Source organism: Vidua macroura, chromosome 9, assembly GCF_024509145.1.
Source record: "Vidua macroura isolate BioBank_ID:100142 chromosome 9, ASM2450914v1, whole genome shotgun sequence".
Lineage (NCBI taxonomy): Eukaryota > Metazoa > Chordata > Aves > Passeriformes > Viduidae > Vidua > Vidua macroura.
Genome location: NC_071579.1, coordinates 6,535,723 through 6,562,258, shown reverse-complemented (window position 1 = coordinate 6,562,258; position 26,536 = coordinate 6,535,723). Strand labels below are relative to the sequence as shown.

At 40.0% G+C, this 26,536-nt stretch overlaps 1 protein-coding gene across 3 annotated transcripts in view; it reads right to left on the bottom strand.

Moving 5' to 3' along the window:
- BRINP3 (BMP/retinoic acid inducible neural specific 3) overlaps nt 1–26,536 on the bottom strand; it is a 199,303-nt gene that overhangs the window by 80,809 nt on the left and 91,958 nt on the right. For all 3 annotated transcript variants that reach the window (XM_053985680.1, XM_053985683.1, XM_053985681.1), the window contains one exon: nt 6,446–6,636. In XM_053985680.1, the coding sequence (XP_053841655.1) occupies nt 6,446–6,636 (191 nt within the window). The remainder of the gene's footprint in view (nt 1–6,445; nt 6,637–26,536) is intronic.

The window sequence follows — 26,536 nt, the reverse complement described above, 5'->3', positions numbered from 1 at the left end:
CAAAAAAATCTCAGGCATTTTCCCATTTCCCAAGCAGACAGTGGAACTGCAACAAAAACTGCCATTTCAAAAACAAACAAACAAACCTTGAAAAAGGACAGGGCTGTGTGTTGTGATGCTTTAATTTGATTAGAACATCTCAGGAGAAGAATGTTTGGACCATGTCAGAGCTATCATGTCATCCTATTTGCCTCGTACTGCTTGACACTTTCCATGGCAGTGGCTGGTGGGTGTGTTCTGGCAGGCAGGATCCCCTGGCACCCCAAGCCCTGCAAGCTCTGTCCCTGATGCCTGAGGTTTTAGCTTTTATATTTTTCAAATTCTGAACTGCTTAAGTGTGTAGTTCTGGGCTTCATATCAAGGGATAGTAGCTTCACAGAGCAGGGAGACAAAACAATTCCTTCTCTAGCTGGGGACCAAGGACAAAAGATCCAGATCTCAGGCCCAAGAGCACAAACAACGTGGGCTGGAGAGAGGAAAACAAGCAGGATGGGACTGCATGGGCTAAAGCTGGAATTGGACAATTAAATCCAATATGCAAATGGAGCAGAACTGATAAAAATGAGAGACCCCGTGAGCGGTCGTGCATTTTGTGACCATTTTGGTTCATCTTGGGTGGATCCATTGAGGCTTTTTAATAAATCCCTACTTTATTCTTTAGCTCTGTCCAGCCTCTTGTTCTAGGTCAGCCCTCTCAAGGCATCATCCCCACACCCTGACAGATATGTTTGTGTTTTCATTCTTTGTAACCAGACTGAAAGGACTTCGAATGGCATCTCACACAAGAAGTCCTGGCTCATCACTGGCATTCCCAGGCACTGTGCTACCAGCAGGTGCCATCAGGGGAAGCTCAAAAATATTTACTGCCCAAAAGACTTTTCACAGAGTTTTTAATCTGTCAGAGCTGATTGAGCTCTCGCTAGAAAAAGTGGATTCCCCCCTACACTGGTGCTTAGGCGCCTCTGTCCCTGCAGAACTGTGAAAGGGCTCCCTTCAGCACCCAGAACTCCAGGGTTTGGGAAGTAACACTGCCAAACTCGGGTTTGGGGATGGCAATTTGAGTTTTAAGTTCATTTGGAGAAAATTAAAGCCGTGCCAAAAGAGACTCTTGTGTCACATTGAAAACATGAATGAATCTTGTTTTTCACTCGTTACTGTCTGCCACCATAAAACAGGCTAAGAAGACATCCAAGCATCAGCTAAAAACACGTGTGATTTAGAAAACAAAGTTATGAATTTTGAGAATTGAAAAGGAGTAATGACAGTGAACATTTATAAAACAAGATTATTCAGCATCAAATCCTCCCAGCTGTGCTTTTCACAAGCTCTGAGAGCAGCATTCACTCTCCTTCCCAAAATTCTAGAGACAGTAAACTTCACTTTATCAGGTTTAAAAGAAGTAGCATGGAAACACTCAGTTATGCTCACAAAACAATTCCACATAGCCGAGCTGGGTGGTTCAAGAAGCTCTCAGTCACTACAGGGACGTCTGATTGCCATGTGGGGGCTGTCCCTGACAGATTGACACTGCAGGGGCAGGGGACTGATGTTCATGCTCTTCACTGACCTTGCCACAGTGTCCAATCCTGTCCCTACCAGCCCTGGAATATGCAAGTTTATAACTTAACTTCAATTTTTAATTCTTGCTAGGTTTATAGGAACAGATTGTCCATGACATATCTTTATAAATTCAGGTAGGTCCCAATAGCACATGCTGTTAAAATAAAATAAAATAAAATAAGATAAAATAAAAAAAAAATAAAATGCATATAGAAAATTACCCAGATATACAAGCTGTCTGTAACCATTTAGATATAAGACTCCTAAATAACAGTTGGTAAGTGGCATTCAGAAATTAGAAATTAATTTTGTGTTCATCTTAATAACATATTCAGGAATTATTTAAATTAAAAATGCAAATCTCCATCAACATGGTGGAATTGGAATAATGCTGTAACAACTGTAACTAAATATAACCATCTATTGAAGGAGTAAATATATTTTTTATATACATAACAATACATATTCATATGATTTAAATGCTTAGTGCTATCTTCTGCCTCAGTTGTTGAGAGATTGTTTGCCTGTACCCACATCTTTGGAATAATAAAGGGATTATAGACCCTGATGTTTCATATTTTCATCTGTAGACTGGGAAGTGGTAGGAAAAGGCAGTGATTCAAGCAGTTCCCATCACTTCATGTCAGAAAGAGAGGAAACAGGAATAAAAGGACAACACTCCAAGGTAGCTATAGCTGAGCATAACCCAGAGATGCCTACTCGGAGCCCTCTCTTCATACACATAAATGTATCTTACACAGGACTAAAGGTCTTTGTCCTGTGAACTCCCCAAAGGCTTCTGATTAAATAAGATACCTTAGCTAACACCTAAATAACTACACCTAAATAAATGCATCAGCTGCTACTAGCTAGTGGAAAATCTATTCCTGTCTGAATCACCAAAGGTACCATTAGGGTTTTATCAGGTCATTTTCCCAAACTTAAGCAGATGCTGATGGAAATGCACAGGCTCAAAAACGATATAAATTAATGTCAGGCCAGATGTGGTATCATTTCCATGGTTCAAGTGAATAACAGTGCACGTTAATTCTATACAGACCATCTGTTTAAGGATTTAAATTTTTTCTTCATTAAGTAAACAGGAGAGGAAAGAAAGTTAATGTGTTTTGTGATTTTTTTCCTCCCCTTATCTTCCATAATCTTAAATTCTGGGGAATTTACATACCCAGACGGGGGGTGTGACTGGTGTTTGCAAATCTGATGCAAAATTTTCAAGTTTCTTTCTCACATCAGTCATTTGAGACTGTCCCCTCCTTCCCTTATTTGCCAGTAATTTGTATCTTACCTTGAGAGAGTGGTATAGAAAGCAAAGGTCATATCAGCAGTTAGTGTAAGTGCTAATAAATCCTTCAGAATCCATTGAGATTCACTGTTTTACACCACCTGACAATTTCCCCCGTCTCTGCAGGCAGAATAATTCGCAGCTCCAGGGGAATATTAATGAGGGGCAGAAAAGCTGGAAAAGTAAAGGTGTAACCATCACTCTGGCAGGTCTTTAATCAGTGGAGAGAGGTTGGGGTCGAGCTGATCTGCCCACACCTGCTAAGCCTGTCTGTTTTAAAGACAAAACTACCTCTTTTCCTTCCGATTCACCAAGCCTTCAACAACATCAAGGGCTATTTCCTGACCTGGAGAGCTGAATGGATTGATGGTCTGGTAATGAACACCTTGAGCAAAGATGACTGACAATAGCAGTAAAAATAAATCGACCTGGAACGTTTCAGATGACCACTTAGGCAGTTGCCTAACGAGGTTCTCGTTTCCCAAGAAGCTTTGGCATTGTCCTGAAAATTGGTTCATTCAGAGCAGTTTCCAGGTGCAAGGAGCACTTCCTTGCAAAACCTGCTCTCTTCGTCTTGCAAATCACCCAAATCAGCCTCACTTCACCCAAATGCCTGGAACAAGAGCCTGTCATTATGGTGTGCTAATTATCTTCATCACCAACTCTATTGCTTTGCTAAATGGCCTTTTCTGCAGGAACAGCATTAAAGGGAATGTCTTTAATGCGGGAGATACTGGGTTTTGTCCTCCTACACCCACCCCACAGCGGTACCCCAGGCTTCCCAACACCCTTCAGCTCTGAAGCTCACATCTGGGTTTTTGGCAAGCCATTAAAGAGTAGTTCCAGCAAACTGAGCCTTCATTGCATGATGTTGTCGGCAGGCAGAAGAGAAAGGTATAAATGCAAAACAAAAGGAGGGAAAGTCATACAGAGTGCTCAATCCGCTGGGTCGAACAAGGTCCTTCGATCGGGCAGCTTGGAGATGCTCGTTATGGACTTTGGGCTTATAGCACAAGGAGATAAAATTTCCATAAGAAATAAAGGCAGTGAGAAATGTCACTTTCCACATTATCTTGTGGCAGCAAGAAATATAGAACTTTTTTCCCTTAGTTCTCGTTTCTGGGTGCCCTTGAGGAGTGTATTTCTGTGTTTGTGAATAAAGACTAGGGAATGTTTCACAAACAAGCATGTGCAGAAGTTCCCTTTATGCTCAAAAAGGGATCTTTATGGAAACCAAATGGTCACAGAGGCACACAAATCTTATCACAGCATCGTTCATTTGCCAAGTTTTCCTTTCTGTCCATGAATACAGATGATTGGGGATTCATTAAATAAAAGTACTGTGCACACTCCGTTTGGTCTTCTGCTTTTAACAAGCTGCATAAGTGACAAGCTTTCACAATAAAACAACTTGTAATTAAAGGGAAAGTACTAATACATTATTAAAATAATAAAAAAATCTAATTATGTGTTAATCAAATGTGGACAAGCATCTGTGGGAATCCCCATTCAATCCAGCCTGAAAATGAGAACTAACACATCCAGGAAAGTACGGGTTTATTAGCTACCTCATGAAAGCTTTCTTAGAAATTACTAATTCCCTGTAATTATTGTAATTGAACCAATTTTTCAAAGTATTCAGCACCCATCCAGTGATAATGGAAGGCAGCAGGTGTGCCTCAAATCATGCCTAAAAATTGAGACTAGGGACCTAAATCAAACCCCAAGTTAGTATGAAAACTCCCTTTAACTCCATTAAGCAGCAACAGAGCCCAGAAGTCAACATTTTCTCCCTCTGAGTGAAAATTTGGGAAAGGCTGGGGCAGCTACTGCATTTTAGAGCCTTTCTGAGGTGAGAAAATGGTACCTTACCTCAGCTGCCCTGCAGTAAATCCTGAGGCTTTGGGGAGAATATTGAAGGTCTAAGCTAGAATTTTCAAATGTCTTCAAAGGAAATACCATTAAGTTTTAGTTTCAGTTTTAGTCCAGACCTCCTGAAAGTTGTCAGCTCCGTGGCTCTGTGGTGATCAGTGTGATAATGCTGCTTTGAATGTAAAGATCAGTTGTGGTCATGTCAGACTCTTTGCCTAGACCTGCTAGATCCAATTTCACCGTAACAATGAATTTCATCACATGGCTGAGGAGCTACCGCTATTTACATTCAATAATAATTAGCAGATAGGTAGCAATACTGAAAAATTATTTTTACCACTGGATAATCCTTCAAGTAGGATGCATGCTGCAGCCAAAGCTTTAATTCTTATGGCCTATGTTTTAAGAAACATTTCTTTGTCTTCAGCATTTACTTTTCCTATTCAAATGTGCTATGTATACCATACTCAAGAAATCAATCACTTATAAAATGTGTATATTTGCATGGAAAAATATTCAAAGTAATTAAAAGAAATTCAGGGATTTTTGTTAGAAATTGCTGGTCAACACACATAAATTGTTCTTCAAATTCTAATGGCAATGCTGCAGAGGTACTAGTTCACAAAATAATGATAGAAATTAGCTCTTTATTTTTTAAAATAAATAGAGCAAGACAGAAATTCCTCCTTGTTTCTAGGATGGTCTCCTTCAGAAGGAAGCCTCTGTGAGCCATTTGGGTAGTTACAGGTCTCAGCTATCAGCCAAGAGAGACTAGGAGGGCTCTCATTTCCTTTACAAATGGCGAGGATTCAGTTATGAAATGTATTAAAAAGAACCATTCCTCAGGTGAATAAAGGATTTCGACAAGCCTGTCCTGCTGGAAGGACACTCAATCATCAGAATTATCTTTAATATTATCACCCACGATGGGATAGAGCTGCATTTCTAAAATGTCAGCTCATTGTGTAATGCCTAGATGGGTAATCACAGGTACTAATTATCTTTCATTCGGAACAATTTATGCTCTCCTTTGAACATTAGACCTCTTCACTGGATTTCTTCAATCTATCTGGTGACTGGATCCCAATTATCCATGGGGCTACCCTTTCCAGATTAGTCTGTGGGGACTGAAAGATGCAGATTCCATTAAGTTAATGGGAATGACATGGCAAAGCCTCATCATCCCATTTTGAAAATGCAGTCCCACTGGTTAAGTGAAGACTAATTCTAAAAAGGGCAGAGTGACAATATAGGGATTTTCCAATGGACAAAGTAGTTTAAACGTCTCATAAATTACAAGATTTGTTGGAAATACTTGTTACTGGTTTTCTGGCTCCATTTCTGCAGGACTGCAACGGACCCAGATACTTCTGTATGCTCGTATAATGTAAATTGTTACAGGGAACTTTTACAGAAAAATGTCACTATCCTTAATGACCTCAGTGCAGAGAAAGACCCCCAAAAGACATGGGGCCGCACAGCAAGAGCTCAGGTAAAGCACCTCCATCTTAGCAACTGGATTTCTTCTCCTTTTCTGCACAAAATTCTATACACAGCACCAACAAGGAGGAGTCCCAAGACCTGTGGTCAAAACCTGCTCCCACAGAGAGCGTTGCCCATCCTAGTGGCTTGGAGGAGGAAGAGTTGTGACCAGCATTTTAGTCTACTCACACCAAGCTCATCCCCAACATTCCCAAGAATTAACCTTACCTCCCAGGGTAGCTGAGAGCAGGAAATGTGTCCCATATTTCTTGATCAGGTTTTCTGTGATCTGTTGAAGGGTCGGGCGCCGTCCCAGCAGCCTTATGTTACGGAAGAACTCGGGGGCGAGTGGCAGTGGGGAGCCAAGGAAATTTCTTCTTTCCACAGCAAGATTGTTTACTTTCCAGCGGCCAAACTCTCTGCGAAAACAAAGCAGTTCTCATTCAGAAATGTGTCATTCAGACAAATGTCCTTCATTTGCAAACGACTCTGCTCTGCTGAGTAGCTGGGGGCGACTCGCTGGGAATTACAACGGGCCTTGACAGTGATACTCTGTCATGCGTTATAGACAGGACAAGCAACGAGGGTTATTTATTAGAAGTGGGGCAAGTACTCCATAATAAAATAATTGTTGGGAAAGGAATAAATAAAAACTAAGCCACTTAGGTTGCTGCTGCTCCTGTTGGTTTTGTGTGGCCTCTGATGTGAATTTAGCTCTAAAACAACCCAGTTTGGTAGAAACTGAAATTAAAGCAGTGATTTCCTCAAATATGGACCTGATGCAACAGGTATTTTTGTTAGAACAAGGTAAATTTTAAAACCGTAACAAGAGTCCACGTTCTCTGCCTTTTGATGTTAAGTCACTTAGGTACAGAACTAGATAAATTGGATAACCTAAAGAAACACTGCACCACATTTGACCTTACTGTGATAATTCCAGTTTTCTGTACTTTTGGCCTCCATTTTGAGAAAATACACAGGAAGACTGATTCCTAAAAAGTAAGAGGGATATAAGCAAATTCAAAGACTTGCCTCCTTCCCCTCTCCAAAGTAAATCAGAGACAGCAGGGAAAACAAACAAGCTCATTGCACAGCAATAAACACATCTTTTATTAATTTACTTGCCAATTAAGATCCCAGATAGAGCTATTAGTGAGAAGGACTCATTGTCCTCAGATCTAGACAGGACAGGCAGCCTTGGCAGTAGCTTGGCTTCTCCCAGATGCAGCAATAGCAGTTTTGGTTACAGATTCTGGGAATTAAGGGCAAGGGACCTGAGGACTCTGCCTCAGCCACCATTTTGTTGAGTTGTTTGTACAACCACATCAATTAGGACTCCTCTTGGACAAGACTGTGGAAAAGCAAAGAGCTTAGCAACCTTGCAAGAACCTGCTGAAGGTCCCAGGTAAATAGAGAGAAAAGCTCACGTACAAAATTAACACAGAAGCAGAAATCAAAGATGCAGCCAAAAAAAAAAAAAAAAAGAATATTTGAGGGATGCCAGAAACCAAGGTCTGTCAGCAGCTGAATGACCAGGGCTGTGTAACACATTCTCAACTGTGGGATTTTTTAACACTTTTAAGTCCACAGTTGTCAACGGTACCCAGATAAATACATTTTTGTGTAGCCCTTCTGCTTTCCAGCATCCTCCTCTTTCTCTCCTGGCTACAAACTGCCTTTCCTCTCAGACACATTCTGGCAGATGTCATTCTTTAATCAAAAACCAATGTAAAGAATGATGGTAGGGAGAGATTTCTGTAACTTAACTGAAATTTAATGCCATTTACCAGTAAGGGAATGAGGTTTAACAGATCTCTGTAGTTCCTAAAGACTCTACACATCACCAATGTGCTAAATTAGTATTTGAGAATTGCTTTCTGATAGGGGATTTTCCATCTTAGTTGTCAGTGTTATGAACAGTTTCCAGGTGTTCCCCAGAGACGCGGGCAGGGCTTTCCTAGCTCCCATGGCAACACTAAAAGAAAACAACTAACTCTAGCTAAGTACCGATATTGAAATGCTAATTAGCTAAGTGCTCTGTTTGTTTTCTCTAAACTACCTGGCCTCCCACCCCTCCACGCTGCCATTCTGGGACTAACATGCAAATAAAAACCCCTTAGGATCATGGGAGTATTTTTAGGAGATAAAAATGAATATAAATCAAAAACTGAACACAATAGAGGAGTCTAGACAAATGCCCTAGCTGAGGAAGAGGGAAACACATCCCCTGACTGGCTTTTAACCATTGCCATCACCTAAGAAAGAACAGACTATATTAGGCTCTGAGAAGCAGGGCGATAGAGACAGAGAGCCCTGGTGCTGCCACCATGGAAGGAGCGGGGACAGCTGTTGTTCTGGACTTCAGCAACAGACTCTGCACACCACGCCTCCTCATCCTCGGGCCACCAGTGGGCCACAAGGAAAGGAGAAAGGACAGCTGCTGCTCGGGACTCCAGTGACCGACTCTGCACGCCGCCTTCCTTTCGGCTGCCTGGGAAAGCTACGACCGCGGGGGCGAGCTCTGCGTCGAGCCCTCTGCCCAGCTGATCTTTTTAATAAAGAGCTGAACATTAATAAAGGCATTAGCCCTGTTCATTTCAGTCAGGTTTTGAAGTTTTCTCTCATGACTTGCCTTTCCTTTTAGGAAATTAGAAAACATATAACTTCTATTTGCAGCTTTTATGGAGTAGAGAGAAATGAAAAAATTGCACACAAATATTTTTTGCCTGTAAAGTGAAAAAAAATCCTCATTTTGTATATTGATCACATTAATGCAGACACTAAAAACAGTGACTTACCCTGCACTGTAAATGTAATTTTCAAGTGAAAAACAAACCAAACCACCAAAATATAAACCAATTATTAAAAAAATCTTCCTTTTTTTTTTTTTTTTTGTTGTTTAAATTCTCTGCTTTCTGATCATATTTTTCATTTGAATACATCAGGAAATATTGGTTAACTGTAGTTCCTGAACAGACCAGCAAGACAGGCTTGCTTTGACACCACGAAAATATTACAAGTTTTATGTTGTAAAATATTTATTTTATGCCTCGAGGAAACCTTTTGTTCTAAGCCCGCTATCTGAGCTGAGGTTCAAACACAATACTAACAGAAAAGATACAATTCTTATAAAAGTTTGCTGTCACCCTTGATCTGATTTTCGTTGTCAGTATTTAAGGACAAAGACCACCCTAGTCCCCTCAACCTGCCCCCTTTTTAGTGCAGTCAGAGGAACCTCACCAAACGCCTCTTGCTGTCACACCTTTGGGACTGAGAACTGTCCCCCAGAAAAACATCACATCTTGACTTAAATTCTGAGGATTTCTCAGAAATCCTCAGCAATCTGTTGTGGTATTTAACTACAGAGGGTGCATTCTATTTTCACTTTGAACATTGCCAATTCCAGTTTCCAATTTTTAGAGCTCTTAATGCATGCTGGGCAACTGAAAAATTTTCTAACTATTAGATACATTCTGTGCAAGTAATTACAGCTCTTGTTTGAATCCCTCTTAACCTTGGGCTGAGCCCATTGCCTTCCTTGGTGTCTCTCTGTCAACAGCGGGCTCAGAAATTATATCTTACAGCCCTTCTCCACAAGCAGCAAATCCTTTCTTGGAAGAGTTAAACTGGAAACAATGGCCACATCCATGACAAATTCAGAAGAATTTCCAAGTTGATGTTGCCCTGACCTACTACAAATCCTTTATGTACTGAATCCAGGGACTGGGTTATTCAGGCACTGAGAGAAACTTGCTTGGCTTAAACGAATTTGAGATCCTTCCACAGTTTTTGCTACAGAAAGATTTTTTTCTGTATGTTTAGAGAGGAAGTAGGCAAAAATGCTTTTGTAAAAGTTTTGTCATTCTTTTTTGGTTCAGAACATATCAATGGGAACATTTATTAGTGCAGCAAGTAATCATACTTTGAAAATCACTGCTGAGGAATCGGGGGGAGTAGAATATGGAAGATGGAGCCCTTTTAAAAAGATGACATTTTTATAATTGTGCCACAGCCAGAGCTGAAGCTTTTAGAGATTTTATAAAACAGCTTTTCTATTTTGCTGAGGTCTTTCTTAAATAAGGTATTTTGGAATATGGAGAGATGAAGACCTAAACTCTCTGAGAGAGACAAGAAGAAGGTTCATCTCTGAAGATAAAATAGGGATGCAGGACACTAAAAGTGTCTGCCTGTCTGCAGGAGCAGGGACACCTGGATTTGGACAAGAGAGAAATGTTGAGCAGCTTCCAGAGCTGAGGAAATATTTCAGACTTCAGAAGGAGCTGGGTTTATGAGAGTAAAATGTAGGAGCAGGGTAAAAGCTGGGATGAAGTTCAGGGTGAGGGGTTATGGTGCATTATTTCTAGCATGTTGAGTGAGGAAGTTTTCGTAAATGCTTTCTGGGGCACTAGTAGCTCCTAAAATTAGAGCTGATTTCCCTTTTTAGCAATGTCACTACGAGTAAAATCATATCCTTATCTTCATTTTATATAAGATATTTATATATATATATATAAATATATCTACCTGTAATTTCTAGCCATATAATTTCTGGTTTTTATCTAAATTTCACTTTGCAAGCAGTGCTTTTTCCCTCTCTTGTCACCCCTTTCTTCACCTGCTTGTCTTGCAGTCTCTCTAGCACAAACTCTCCAGCCTCAAACATTTTGTTTTGTGCCCAATGTGCATTATTCCCCTTGGGAAATCAAGCTCTTACCCATTGCCAAAGGCAGACCAGCAGGCCTGATAGAGTTAATAATCTTACTCAGAGATGTAATGAAGCAAATGCTGCTTTCCAGAGCCACTGAGTTCCATTTACCAGGAGAACACCTCCCGTGGAATAGCATGGCATTTTCACTCTTGGATGGTGAGAACATGACTGCTTTGAATGGGCTGGAATGACAGTGGCAGCCTGTATCTAATATTTTCCCATGCAGCTGCAAGTTCTGCTGTTGGCAGAACACCTCACTGAGAGAATATATGGTGTTTTTCTCCTCCTACCTTCTTTAAAAGCCTGAGGATTTCAGAGTTAATAATCTTACTCTGAGCAGAGAAAATGCTGCTTTCCAGAGCCACTGAGTTCCATCCATCAGAAGAACACCTCCCATGGAATAGCATGGCATCAATGCTGGCTGCTACTCAAGAAAACCAGTTTTCCACTGAGAACAAACACTGGAGCTATGAGAAGCTTGTTCTTTCCTACCCTTCCTCTTCTTCTGCTCTATAGGAGCCCAGCCCAGCAGCTTCCCTTGTGTTCTCAAGGAGAGAATGGCAGGTGGATGTGCTGCCCATCTATTTCCAGTGTGATTCACTGCATGGAGCTCTTTAGTGCTCCAGGCAAAGCCTGTTGTGGAGAAGGATGATGGCCCAGAGTGCCCAGGCTTGCACAAGAGAGAGGAAATCAGTCAGTCTGGCTCCTAGGCTGAAGCCTATAATGGAATCATGTTATTATCATAAGTAGTGCCCCAGGCCATGGGCAGCATTCTCTCCATCTTCCCAGATATCCGAGCCATGGATTTGCATGTGCTGCTCCAAATCTGATCCCTGGCTGGTTGGCTGCCATGGCCATGGGAGCCCTGGAGCTCCCATGAAGAATGACCAGCCAGAGAGTCCATGTGGCATGAGAAGAAGCACGCTTTAAAATGCAGTTGGCATTTCAACACTATTTCTTTTATTAATGACATTGAGAGAGGTGTTTAATCTCAGGAAACCATTAGTGTTCTGACAGGAAAGACCTGTTAGTAAAGTATCATACAAGTTTTGGACAAGGTTTTATCTTCAAAGAAGCTTAAATTGTAAGTGGATCTGAAAGGAATCCTAGGGCTGTCAATGTCTCTTTTGAGTTTCAGGCCATAGCTTTTTTTCCAAATGTGTACATTAATTATACACTTGGTTCTATCACTGTATTCATTTCAATACATTTTAAATCTTATGGCATGGGGAGCTATGAAAGCTCTCTATAAAACAACTAGATAAAGGATTTTTTTAAAATGCCATTGTACTCTAAAATGGCAGCGTGAGGAGATTTGAAATGGGAATATATTCTCTTCCATTGCAGTGACTGAATCAGCCTATAAAGAGATTTACAGTGAGTGTGATGGATCCTTCCTAACTACTAAAGGTCAACCACTCACAAAACAGAGCCCAGGCAAAATTAACAATGTTAGGCCTCATTTGGAGTAATTTATCATGTTTTATAAATCAATATTATTACTGGTAAGCATAAATGTTATTGAATAATATTGTGGCATAATGTGGAGAACACTCTTGGAAAATGAACTTCATACAATTTCTAATAAAAGAACTCTTCTGTGCTCCTTTCTCTTCATGTCTTCTAAATGAGGCACCTTCACTCTTGGATGGTGAGAACATGACTGCTTTAATGGGCTGGAATGACAGTGGCAGCCTGAATCCAGTGTTTTCCCATGCAGCTCCAAGTTCTGCTGTTGGCAGAGCAGCTCACTGAGAGCGTATATGGTGTTTTTCTCCTCCTACCTTCTTTAAAAGCCTCAGGATTTCTAATGCCTGAGGCCATGGTTTGAATAAGGCCAAGATGAGATGAAAGTAGCTCCATTTTATATTAAGCTTCTACCTGCTAGCAGTTCCAAAACAGGAAGCAGATAAAATATTTGCTAGGAAAAAAAAAATTTTAAATTGACTTTTAAAGAGAGGATTCAGCCAGATGTGGACCGATCTAGAATCAGGTAATATCCAAAACTGTGTTACTCACAGGTTGTCAATTCTGAAAAAATTCTTACCAGCACAGGTCATAGAACTTTCAATGCTTATTACAATCAGTTAAACAATGGACAATCTGCCAAAATCTTTACTAAATGCTTGTTATGGTTGATTTTTCTATCCAATGTGAAAAAGAAGGGAATAAGTTACACGTGGCTGAGCAGCCTCCTGAAAACTCTACCTTTGTATAGAGACATGACAATAGAGAAAAACATGGCAATATGAGCAAAATAAACAGAACAACCTCCCTGGAGGAAAAGAAGCAGGATCTGATAGTACAGAACACATCTCATCTGTGTCCCTTAACATTTTCAATTATCTACATGTGGTGATCAGAAAAAAAAAAAAGTTCAATAAGCTCCTTTTAAACATATTTGCCCTCGATGAAATGGAAAGTATTTCTTCATTAACTTTCTGCTTGTTATTGTCTGACATTTTGCCAAGGTCAAAACAGAAAGGTTTACTGAACATATGCATTTTTTTCCATATTATTGCTTTTACCTTGCAGTGAATAAGTACTGTCAGATTTCTTTTTATCCTAATGTCTTTTTATCCTAGTAATTTTTTTTCCTTTCTATGCCTTTTTTGCCTTATCAGCTTCCTAGCATTTGAAATTCTACTTCCAGAACTAGAATTCATCAATATCAGCTTCACTGTCTTCTTGCATTATGCATAAGAAATATGTGCAAATGTATTAATGAATTTTAATAAAAAGTACATACATTATACCTAGAATGTACTCAGATATATTTCTTTTTTATGACTCCTGATAGTCAGATTACTGAGTCAGCTCCTGGGACATCAATGATTTCAAACTTCTCACCTGTCATGAGCACCAAAAGGGACACAAGAGGAAGGAATGTGGTTTTCTTTTGTGCATGTCTGATTGATATTTAGCCTCTATAACATATGTACTGAAAAATTTCCTCCCCTGATGAAATCCAAGGGGGAATTATTTCTGTGTCTTGTCCTGTGGTGTTGTTTACCTTTTACCTAGATTTCGTGATTAACTTCCCAACACCTTTGTGAACATTCATTCAGGATCTCGCCATCCACATATTTAGCTGGACCTATATTCATACAAAGGTATTTTGTAGCTCCTCATGAGTAAAAAATCTAATTAACCTCCTGCCTCAGAGGCAGCTCAATCACCAAGCAGCAGAGAATAAAGCAGAAACGCACTTACCAAGAGCAAGTTGCAAATGGCACAAGGGATAAACAGCAAGTACAGGAGGAGTGAAAACACTTCAGAACTGAAATGTGTTTGTATGAACCATCTAAGAGTGATGAATTATCTTGTAAGATCTCACCAGTTTGCACAGGCTTGTAAGACAAGGGTTAAATTCCAAGCAAAAGTTCATTAGCTCTGCATGTGACAGTGGTATCAGGGAGCAGAGGGGAAAGGGAGAATTCCCAGTAAAACCTGCCCTTGCCTCTGCTACATCTGAAATGGAAAATGAGTGGGATGTTTGAGAGGTGTTTCCTACAGGCTGAGTAAGCAGGAAATAGATTTTGCACCTCTTTTCTATTTCTGGGGTTCGTTTTCTTAGATGTGCTCTGGCCTGTAGGTACTGGTAAATGCATGCAAATATCTTAGAGGTGAATGCCAAGAGGATGGGGCCAGACCCTGCAGTGGTGCCCAGAGACAGGACAAGGGGCAATAAGCACAAACTGAAACACAGAAAGTTCCATCCAAATATGAGGAAAAACTTCTTTGCTTTCAGGGTGGCAGAGCACTGGACAACGGGCACAAACTGAAACACAGAAAGTTACATCCAAGTATGACGAAAATCTTTTCAGGCTGCCCAGAGAGGCTGTGGATTCTCCTTCTCTGCAGACATTCCAAACCTGACTGGGTGTGATGCTGTGCCCCTGCTCTGGTGACCCTGCTTTAGCAGGGCTTGGACTGGGTGATCTCCAGAGGCCCCTTCCAACCCCAGCCAGTCTGGGATCTTGTAAAAATTATAATAACAACTCAGGTTTACAGCCTGCAGGTAAGATGGTGACATATTTGGAGTCAAAAGTACTTGTCCATCTAAATAATTATAATAATCCATTCTCACTGGTTTATACATTTCTTTTTCCCTGCAAAAAGTATTGATTTCATGATTTGTCATATGTCCTAGAGGGATTGGAAAACTGTTCTTTCTCCCCTTGGCAGTATCAAAAGAGTTTCCAACACCTTGTACACGCAAGCTCAAAGCATCCTTTTTTCCCAGTTCACATCTGCTCATAGGAATCATTTATTATCTAAACAGGTAACAGACTTGATAAAATGGTGCATTTGTTTAGACTGGCAGAAGACAAATGAAATAAAAAAAAAATTCCTCTGACTGGAAGGTTCTTGCTCTTTTTTATCCATTTTATTTGTGACTGTTAAGAAAGCTGATATTGCCTGAAATTCAATGTGAGGAAAAGGTATGGATTTATACTTTGCAAATGGGATAAAAGACTGTTTCACTTCCAGAGAAGAATGTATCTTACCTACAGTTAAAACAGTAGTTAACCTTTGAAATGGAGAAGACTGGCCTGGAAAAGAGCTTATTGACACAATAAGGAGAAGAGTTATGAGAAAGAGAAGCAAAAAGGTCTGTTTACAGTCTTTTGCCTAACCTTAAGAGCCAATTGATATTATGGTCCTGTCCCTGTAGTTAATTGTACAGGAGAAAAACCTAATTATTCTGGATCCTAAGAAAATGAAACTCAAAAGTCTCTGGAACTCTCATCTGGGCTGGATTTTAGGGATTTGGCTACACCTTATACTGCTTCAAAACCAGCATGAAAATCATGGTCTTCTTCCATCTCTTTTTGTCCTGACTAAAACGAAAAATAATTGAACCATGTTTCTTGTAGAGATAAGGAAGAAATTTGAATCTGTGGAAGTGTTTTAGTGCATAAATCAATGAAAATACAGTTTATGAAGAGTGAATCAGCATAAAGATCTGTTGGAGAAAATAGAGCAGAGGATTCATAGATTCAGTGTTGATGGATACTCGCAGATGAATCACAGGAGAAACACAAACTGCTAAAATTCTTCATCATTATGTGATACAACTCATAGTCTCAAAGTCTTTGAAATGCCTTTTATTACCACTTTTACAACTTCTGTTTCAGAACTACAAATTGATCTGCAGTACTGGGCAATGGAGAGGCCTAGAGACAAACCGTGATAAATGATTTAAAATTTCAAGGGAGTGCTCTTGCTCACCTTAGTTCTCATTTGAAAAATGAGGCACAGTCAGGCTAAGAATTCTGGCAGTGCTGTGAGCAGCCATGACCTCCTTCTACCCCGTACCCAGAGCCAAACAAAAAAAACTTTATGACCTGGATAGTGTGGCAGGGAATATGAGTCCTTAAAGCCTTTGGAAGCTGTGTGCTTGCTTGTTTCTGGGATGTTACTGATGCTCAGGATTGGCTTGTGCCTGGTGCCACAGAGACCAAATTGCCTTCTGTTCCAAACAAAAGCTGATGTTACTCCTGACTGCCTGAAAGAGGGAAAAGGTACCTAAATTGTTGGCTTCAAACAAAATATATAGTCTCAAATATTTTCTCAAAGAAATACTGATCCAAAGCCTTATTTATAAGGCTGTATATAAAACCCAGAATTGCTCCTTTTCCAGAAAGAATGTTGTATAAACTTAACCTTCTACAGTGTGCATTATTTGGCTCATTTTCTATTCAATTTATAAGTTTATCCTTCCAAAGTGGAGGCTTTTTGTCTCCAGTTTGATGCCAGCAGTGCTATTTACAGCACTGATGGATGACAGTTACTTAACCTGCACTTGAATTTATAAAGGCAGTTGTTTCTACCAACCCTCTGGGATGAATCTGGCTTCACACAAGTGTAAATCTCACAAACATATGCATAAATGCTGTCTTGATATTGTGAAATATAACATCTGCACTATTGTTGTCTGTAGCAACTCAAATTGTTGAAAGGAGTAGGAGGTGAACCAAAATATTTCCTGAAAATACTTTGTTGTTGTATTTGTTTGTTTATGGCTTAGCTCTTGGGGGAATGTGCAGATGATCTTCTTTGCATCTAAATGCTCTCCTCCTATGCAAGTGTTGTTTCACTGGTAGCAGGAAATGCTCAGATCTCTACATGCACACAAAAAATTAAGTCAAGAATTCTTATTCAGCATAAGAATTCCACCACAGCAAAGGATGCTTCTCCTTTAGGAAAAATTATTTGTATTAATTCCAAACTAAATTTGGAATGTTAGTTTATTAAAAATGGTCTTGGTGGGTTTTTTTTTGTCCAGTGGACTAAATTGCAGCTATCTCTAAAGAAGCAGTGGAATTGCACTGGTGAGCTAAATAGAGAATCAGGGCAAGAAAATTGTCAATATAATTCCAGATTATAAACACAGAGCTTCCTAATGCTCTTAACTAAATCAGAGCATTGGATGGGAGTTCAGTTATTAATTTCTTCAACAGAAACATTGAAGTGTTAAATGTGTTCTGTGAAAGAATAAAGCCTATATTTATCTTACTTTATAGAATCACAGAACCCCAGAATGGTTTGGGTTGGAGGAACCTTAAAGCCCATCCAGTGCCACCCCCCTGCCATGGCCAGGGACACCTTCCACTGTGCCAGGTGGCTCCAAGCCCTGTCCAGCCTGGCCTTGGACACTGCCAGGGATGCAGGGGCAGCCACAGCTTCTCTGGGCACCCTGTGCCAGGGCCTGCCCACCCTCACGGGGAAGGATTTCTTACCAATATCTAATCTAAACTTACTCTCTGTCAGTTTGAAGCCATTCTCCCTTGTCCTGTCACTCCAGTTCCTGATGAGTTGTCCCTCTCCAGTTCCCTGGAGCCCCTGCAGACCCTGGAAGGTTCTGTGAGGTCTCCACACAACTTTCTCTTCTCCAGGCTGACCATTCCCAGCTCTGCCATCCTGGCTCCATAGGGGAGGTGCTCCAGAGCCCTCAGCAACTTCACGGCCTCCTCTGAACTTGCTCCAACATTTCCATGTCCTTCTTACGTTGAGGATTTTGGACTGGACACAGAGCTCCAGGTGGGGTTTCAGAAAGGCAGAGCAGAGGAGGAGAATCCCCTTCCTGGACTTGGTGTTCCCACTGCTTTGGATGAGCCCTGGACTCTGTTGGTTTCTGGGCTGGGAGCACTCAGGGCTAGCTCACAGGGAGCTTTTCCTCACCCAGCACCTCCAGGTCCTCCTCCCAGGGCTGCTCTCAGTTCCTCTCTGCCCTGCCTGTTGGTAATTTGGGATTGCACTGGCCCAGGTGCAGGACCTTGCACTCCACTTTGTGGAATCTGTGAGGTTCACAGAGCCCCAACCTGTGCAGGCCCTCTGGTCCATCTTTATCCTTCCTGAATGGCAGGGATGTGGAAATTACTCAAAATAGGGAAACAAACTGGGAAAAAAAAACCCTTCAGGTCTCTGGGAATTGCACAAAATTGGGTAGGTCAGCTGGTAATATTCTCATACATCCTTCTAATACATCCATTAGAGAGTTACACATTTTGTGTGCACCTAGACCTATTCTGAAGCTCAAACCACATTAAAAATTCTGAGAAAAATACTTAACCCCTCTACAGAGTCCAAATATGAGCATTTAAAGAAGCTGTAAATAGAATGAAGCTCTACATATTTACTATTGTAAAATATATGTATTGAAAATGCATTACTATAAAATCTCTGTGCCTCTGAATTCATTTCATTATCACTCCCAGCACCTTTGTAGAAGAGGTCTTAGAGAGAAAAACGAAGGTGATTTTGGAAAATTTCAAATGGGATATCAACACCAGAGTGAGATAAAATAGCATTAATAATGCCAGGTAATTATCATCTACACTGTAGATTTTAGTTATAATACCACAAGTCCTGACACAGAGCAGGAGGGACTGAGATTTTATGCACCCAGCAGAGGCTGGGACAAGAACTGCAGACCAGGGACGTATTTTCCAGCCAAGAGGAGCATTACAAGACATATCCTCCCAAACATTTAGCTATAGACAGGGTTACTTTGCCTTTCTCCTCATTTTTTTTATGGAATACGAGTGTTAACATATTTGGGAGCACCATAAGATGTGCAGGGCAGTTGAAATTAAGAAGAAGCACAATAATTTAACTAAAATTAGCATAAAGATTATTACTTATCTTCTAGGTATATTTCAGTTTGAGGCTGATTAGCCAATAATTTCAGATTATTAGTCACAGTATAGCAACTGTGCTTTGGGCCACATTGTCCTGGCTGCTGTTCTGCCTCAGGCTCAGGATAATGAGGGCCTAGATGAACATTGCAGGTTTTTCCTAGGAAGCTTGCTTAGAAAAAAACAGAATGAAACACGGCTCTACAGATCTAGAAATAAACCCAAGATTAACTGACTTCCCAATCCATATGCCCAACACACGTGATGGTGTTTATTCTCCAACTTTTTTTGTGTAAGGAACAATGCTGAGCAATTACCAGGGATTCAGTTTTAGCCAGAATAAATTTAATATTTGCTCTTAATGTCTCGGCCAAGATGATTTTTGTTTGGCTGTAGCACTCACCAGCTCTGCAATGCAGCCAGGAAAAAACACCAGTGTACCTCTCAGTGTGTCTTGCTTTCCCTGAATCGAGATTAAGTGTTAAATATAGTCCAGTATTTTATGGGTAATAAGAATATTTCCATTAAATGAAAAGTGTGAGAATAAATGAGGTCATTTATATCATACTTATGGGCAATGGTAGTGCACAAGACAAATCTGCTGACAGAGTCCTGTGAGCAGTTATGAAATCTTGCCCTTTGATCTGCCAGCTTGAATACAGTTCAAGGGGCAACAAAAGAGGAATTTTTGCCATCTGATACTTGGCAGTGACCCCCAGCTTCAGTTTCTGGGGGAAATATATCAACATATTGCAGGAGCAAGCTAATCAGCATATTCATGAACAGTCTCACTGAAAACAAGGCAGAAACTACATAACACCAAGGTCTGCTCTTCCTGTCTCACAGCATGTAAATAGTGGAAAAAAAGAGACAGGACTGTTGAAAATTTCCTTTTATCAAGATAAATGCTGACTTTGTGCTGCTGGTGCCTTGAGTTGTCCTGTATAAGTGAGAAACCCACAGCCACCAAGGTGAGTAGAGACATGGATGTTCTCTAAGCTGGACCATGGGTGGTACAGCCTCTGCTGATTCTTGTGCCTCACACCACGTCAGAGAGCTGCTGTGCCACAAGTGCTGAGCAACTTCCCTCCCCCTTGAACCCCAGACCAGGTAAAATCAGGTCAAAAAGCAGAAATTTAATGACTATCCAAACATCCCAGGAACAGAAATCTCCCTGACAGGAGACTCCTTGCTGTACTTTTCTTGTAAGTAGTTCACACACAAACAAAGCCACAAACCTACAACTTCCCTATCCGTCCATACCATCTCTGTCAGGCAGGATGCAGAGTTAAATATTCCTATGATTTGAGGCATATCTTGATTTTGATATCTCAAACATCTCAAATTTAAGGAATATCTCTCCTTTTAATTTTCTGGCAGGAGCTCAAACACTTTGTCATAAGCTTCAAACAACTGCTCAGACACACAGAATGGAACCACCCTCTTCATTACTCTGCTTTCTGCTCATCCTAAACCTGACACGTGTGGTTGAGGTTTGACTCCCCTTGCCACAGGGTCACCTTAATGCCTTAAGTTTTAGCTTTCATATTTTCCAGATTCTGTTCTGCATTAATAGGTAACTCTGAATTTCATATAACGTGTTAGCAAGTTCTCTTCACAGTTTAATCAGACAAAACAATCCTTTTCCAGCCCCAAAACCAAGGACACCATTGCAGTTTCAGGCCCAAAAATTGCAAACAACAGCAAATTGAGGAGAGCAAACTGGGAGGATGGGACTGCATAACCTGAAGCTGTAATTGGACAATCAACCCCAATATGGAAATGGACCAAAACTTATGGAAGTGTGAAAACTCATGACCTGGGGTCCATCATGTGTGTAGCCTCAGCCAGGCTCTTGTACTGCCCAAGGTGTATCCTGTGAATGCCTTTTAATAAATCCCTGTTTTATTCTTTAACTCTGTCCAGTCTCTGTTCCAGGTCAGCCTCTCTAAGCATCAACCTCCGAGTGGTGATAATTCTTCCTCTCCCACAAGGGCCATGGGTGTCCATGCCCAGGGGTGGTCTGCAGCAATAGGGGTCTCACCCTGCTGAAACCACAGCAGAAAAAGTAGAAAAGCAGGTTTCCAGAAGAAATTTATAACCCCACAAGAGCACTGGGATTCATCTGATCTACTCTTGGAAGTGAGGCATGTTACACAGAGCCCTGTTTTATTGATAGCTAGATAGATATAGATATAGATGATATAGATATAGATGATATAGATATAGATGATTTATACTCTTGCCTCTCTGGGAGCAAACCTGAGCCTTTTATTTTTTAAATTTTTTTCCCAAGGAAATTAAAGCAAAAGGAAAATACAGGGATATTCTGCTCTGAATCTGGATAACACCAAAAATGCCCTTGATATGAAGATTTAGGAAACGGTCTTGGATCCAACAATTCTGACATAGTCATGAATCCCTGCATCCTTTCAAGAGAAACTTGACCCAGCAACAGCTGCACAGATAAGAACAAACGCTTTCTTCACCTCTTTAACCTAAATAAGTACACGAAGTTCGCTGCCAAATAGGGACTATTTAAATGTTAATTGGGACAGCAGGTGATTTCATTTCCTCTCTGATTTTTCCTTGAAACGAAATAAAAAGAGCTGCAGCAATCCAAGCCTTTTTTGTTATTAAAATGGTTGATTTTGTTGTAAGTTGTTCTATGTGGTATTGCTGCTTCTTGTGATAACTAATGAAATTTTTGAAATTGAAGGAAATTACAGAAAAAAACCATCCTCCACATCTTATATCCGTGTCACATTCAAATTAATTTAGTGAACCAAAGAAAAGCTAAAAGTTGTTGTAACTCAAATACTTTCCACTTGCACTGCAATTTTTAATCTATTTTCTAGTTAATAGTTTAGTGCACCTTCGCTTATGCGAAAATAACATAAAAATATAAAATATTAACCATGCAAATTTCAGTTTTCTAGTGGAATTTTTCCAGCATTCTGCATACACAAATTGCAGTTTTACAACTCACATAATGAAATTGTTGCATCAAATAATCGAAGATCTCACTGCGGTCTGCTACAATCATCTCCTTTTCCACAGAAACTCAGAAATCATCAGGAAGTGGAAATCTCTGTGCTGTGGATCAGCTTGATCCCTCATGAGAGAATTTGATCTATAAGTGTCCATTTAGAGTCCCAATCAATGATGCACGTTTGTGTATTTCAGCGCAGGAAGAGTGATTACAGTCATTTGGCTGAAGTTAGTAGACCCCGATTTGCAAAGGGTTCATTGTTCCTGGTGCATTATCAAGTTAGAAAGGATCCTACAGAGATTACCCTCTTTTAAAAACCTGCTCTTTTAAAAAAAAAATCTTATTATTGAGTAGAATGATAGAAAATATATTCATAGAATACCCAGACAATATTAAGCTGACGGCCCTGGCAAGTACTTTGGAAGGTTTTGAGAAACCAGAGAAGCAGTTGAAAACTGAGAATATGGCATGTGATAAAAGGTAAGGCACTAGGCTAAAAAAAAAGAGAAAATACCACAACATGTGGGGGTCAGCCTTTTTTCCCAGGCAATTAATAATAGGACAAGGAGAAAGGGCCTCAGGTTGTATCAGGGGAGGTCCAGGTTATTAGGAAAAATATTTTCACTAAAGGAAAGGCATTGGAACAGGCTGCCCAGGGCAGTGGTGGAGTCATCATCCCTGGAAGAGTTGAAAAAATGACTGGAAATGGTGCTAAGAGATGTGGTTTACTGGGTATGATGGGATTTGGTCAAAGGTTGGATTCAGTGATCCTGGAGGTCTTCCCTAATACATAATTGTATGAAAATAAATAATTATGCAAGTAGAAACATGGTCAAATACAACACATTTCCAAAAAGTCCACCTAATTATTTTTGGAAATCCAAATCTACAATCTCTAAAAATTCTAACATAAAACAAGAAGGTTTTACATGTGACAACAAAAAAAATTAGTTACATCACTTTCTAGAGGGCTGCTAAGATCCCAATCATAGCCCCCAAAGAAATAAAATAAAAATAAAATAAAATAAAAAAATAAAATAAAATACTAAATAACTGTTTAAATAATTTTCAAAATAACAAGCAGATAAAAAAAGGTATAAGAAATTCCTTAGTAGGAAAGGTTGCACAGTTGGATCTTATTGGAGAACACAAGACTTCCAATAACATATGGAATGTTATTCAGAGACAGGAGGTGAACAATTGCTCACTTAGGAAAAACAAACTTTATTTGGGGCAAAGAAGGCTGAAAAAGAGCTGTGTCCCAGTGTCTGTACACGCTTTAGCATAGGAAAGTCTTGTTATGTTGGTGAGTCCCAATCCACAAATTAATAATATTCACAGTTATTGTGCTAGCTCAGCTCAATAGTTCCTGAAAAGCAAATGAACATAGAAAAATGAGGGACTGTCAGCAAAATAATTGGGTTTAATTCTTTTAAAGGCGGGTTTGCTACAAGTTGATACAAGAACATGAAATAAATGAAATTAAGTGCTGATTATAACTGCTATGTTTCCTAAAGGATCAGTCATGTCGTGGATGGCACAGGATGCCATTATTTTGGAATTATTCCAAAATGCCAGAGGGGAGCTGTAGTCTAGAGCTGTAGTCAAGAATGTTATTTTCACTGAAAATGTTAAATATGCAGTAGAAGCTGCCTGTTTCAATATTTTGGTAGATTTACCGTGCTTAGATAAAATGCTTTGTTTCAGTGATTTTAAATTTATTTCAAGATAATTTTTTAATCAACTATAATTATATTTAGGCTGGTATTTTTCTAAAGTTGACACATTTTGACTCAGAGACACCAAGGAGATGTCATTTTAATTACAGAGAAGTTGGGCAATTAAAAGTTTTATAGTGTAAATTTTTATCCTCATGGGATTAAAAATAAGAAAAAGCACAGATATCTATAACTTCTTATTACTATTAAGTTCTAGGCTTATTTGAACTGTTTCAGTTATTATTAAGATTCTGGTTTATCATTTCATCTCACACCCAAGAAGAGGAGGGGAAGAAATTATGTATACCCATACAAATAGCAGTACTTGTAAAGAAATTGCTACTTGTTCCCTGAAACCATGGGTTTCTTTGTGCTTGAGGTGGCAGGAAGAGGAACAGTCAGTCCTGCCCATGACAGCAGGTACATGCAGCAAACAGATATTTTTGTGGGATTTGAGGGAAACCTCAGAGAACAAAACTTAATTTGCATGAAGTGTTTTTCTCCTTCAGCTCTTACTTGCATTATGTTGTTGCATCTTCTACTACATTGTTCAGTAACTGCTTGAAGCATGACCATGCAAAGTGCTAATTTTGTCTACATCACTGCTGAGAGACTAAAGTGCTCTCTGGCAGCTCATAGCAATCATACAACTCCTGAAAATAAAGCCTTATTACAAAACCCATAAGGATTAATCCTTATAAAGGATTATTTCGGGTGAGCGCGCTGAGAACAGGTGACTGACTCTTTAGAAGCTGATGTCCTCAGAGGGAAGGAAAAGGGAAGGAAAAATGTCTCTTTCAAACTGCAGAGCTGTTTATCAGGAAGCAGCATTTCCAGGCTTTCCGTGGGTCTTTTGTAAACTGCATTTTGTAGCGTTTTCAGCTGTGCCTGCAGCTCAGGGATGGTCACTTGTCACTACTGGACACGAAATGAGTACACAGAAGCTTGGTAAGTTTAAAAGAGAAAAAGAGCTAGTTTTATTCAAACATCTGGTATTTATAGAATTCTAAAGGTGACCATGGATTGGAGGATGGAATTACCACCTCTCCAACCACACTGGTCTAAAGATCAATCAATCATTTCTCTCCACCCACAGAGAAATATGTAAACTATTCTATTTATACGTGAAATTGTGTGGGAACTCTGACTCTTAAATATATAAACATTATTGGAAGGCTAAAGAAGTTTGATGAGAACTTTAAAACTTTCAAAAGAACTATAAAAGAAAACTTAACACTTTTAAAAATCAGGGCAACAGTCACTGCCCTGTCAGCTGGACATGGGGGACAACCAGCTCTTCCAGCGGGGACATTGGCACGGTTGGAATGTGCTGCCAGGAGAGAGCACAAGTGGGGCATGGATAAGCAGCAGCAACCCCCAGGTGAGGGGTAGAGCCTTCCCAGAGCTCTGCTCTCAGTTTGGGAGTGCTGTGATCCCTAGCAGGATTCCCACCACGCTGGAAGCAGAGGGGATTGATCTCCCATTAAACATTTACAAGGCTTACGAGTGAGCTGTACAAGAGGAAATGTGAGCATCAGAGATGTGCTGAAGATTCCAAGAACACCCTGCCTTTGATGATAACATTTTTGGAAAGTGGAACTGAAATGCTGTTTTAAGATTCTATTTACCTTAAATAATCTTCAGGCTTTTTAAATCAAGATATTTTTTCCATTGCATTTGTTTAGCCAACAACTGGAATGCAAATGGTTTTGTGTAGTGGGCAAGACCTGGCATCTCCGTTTGAGCTCTGAACTCACTTTTATGGGGAGCTAAACCTATGCTCTGTAGGTATTTTATGTCCTTGCACATTTACACTGTATCAGAATAAATATTTTCTTTTTTCTAGCAAGTATTCCAGGACACAAACTACGTGAGTAATCAGCATGTACCTGACCTTATGTTGTTTGGGAAGCAGCTTTAGGGATTTTAAGAACAAAATGTGTTTTAAGAGTCTCATATGGCCATTGACAATTGCACATGTTTAAACACAGAGAACAGCTCCTTCCAGCCTCAGCTTTCCCAGCTGGAAAAAGATAAGTATTGAGACATTTATGGAAGTCATAATACCTGTATCTGTAAAATATTATTGAAAGTACAATGGGATGGGATTTAAAATGGGTTTTCCAGCATTATATTCTTTCTGCAAAAATAATTTTAATGGGGATGCCCTTTGATCTGTGTGGCATAAAGGTTCCTTTTCCCTTGTGATTTTAAAGGACCTTATTTCACTTCCATGCAGCAATGGAGCCTCCCTAGCTCCAAGCAGTCACTGCTGCCCCTAAAAGGCATTTTTTCTGTTCTCCCTGGGATGCTCCAGTGGTAATTATTTGTATCCCTGTGCAGATGTACTTGGGCCTCTGAGCTGCACTCCAAAAACAAGACAGGAATATGGTCCTGCCAGCATAATTTCTTAGCAAAGTAATAACCATGGCACCATAGGATGATCTGAGCCATGTGTCAATAACTACTCAAAAATGTGCCAATAACCAAAGTTAACAAGATTCAAGTATATTTAGTTTCACAGGCAAGTAGACTATACCACTTACACATGCCTTGTAAACATTTTTGGGAAGGTGCAGATGGGGATGGATGGATGGATGGATGGATGGATGGATGGATGGATGGATGGATGAGTTGGCTTTTCATTTCTCTTTCTATATAACACAAACAGAAGAACTGGAAGCACAACAGACCTGTGCAAAGGATCATAAACCAATAAGCTTGCTATTACCCGAGGGGGATTCGTTTACCCATATC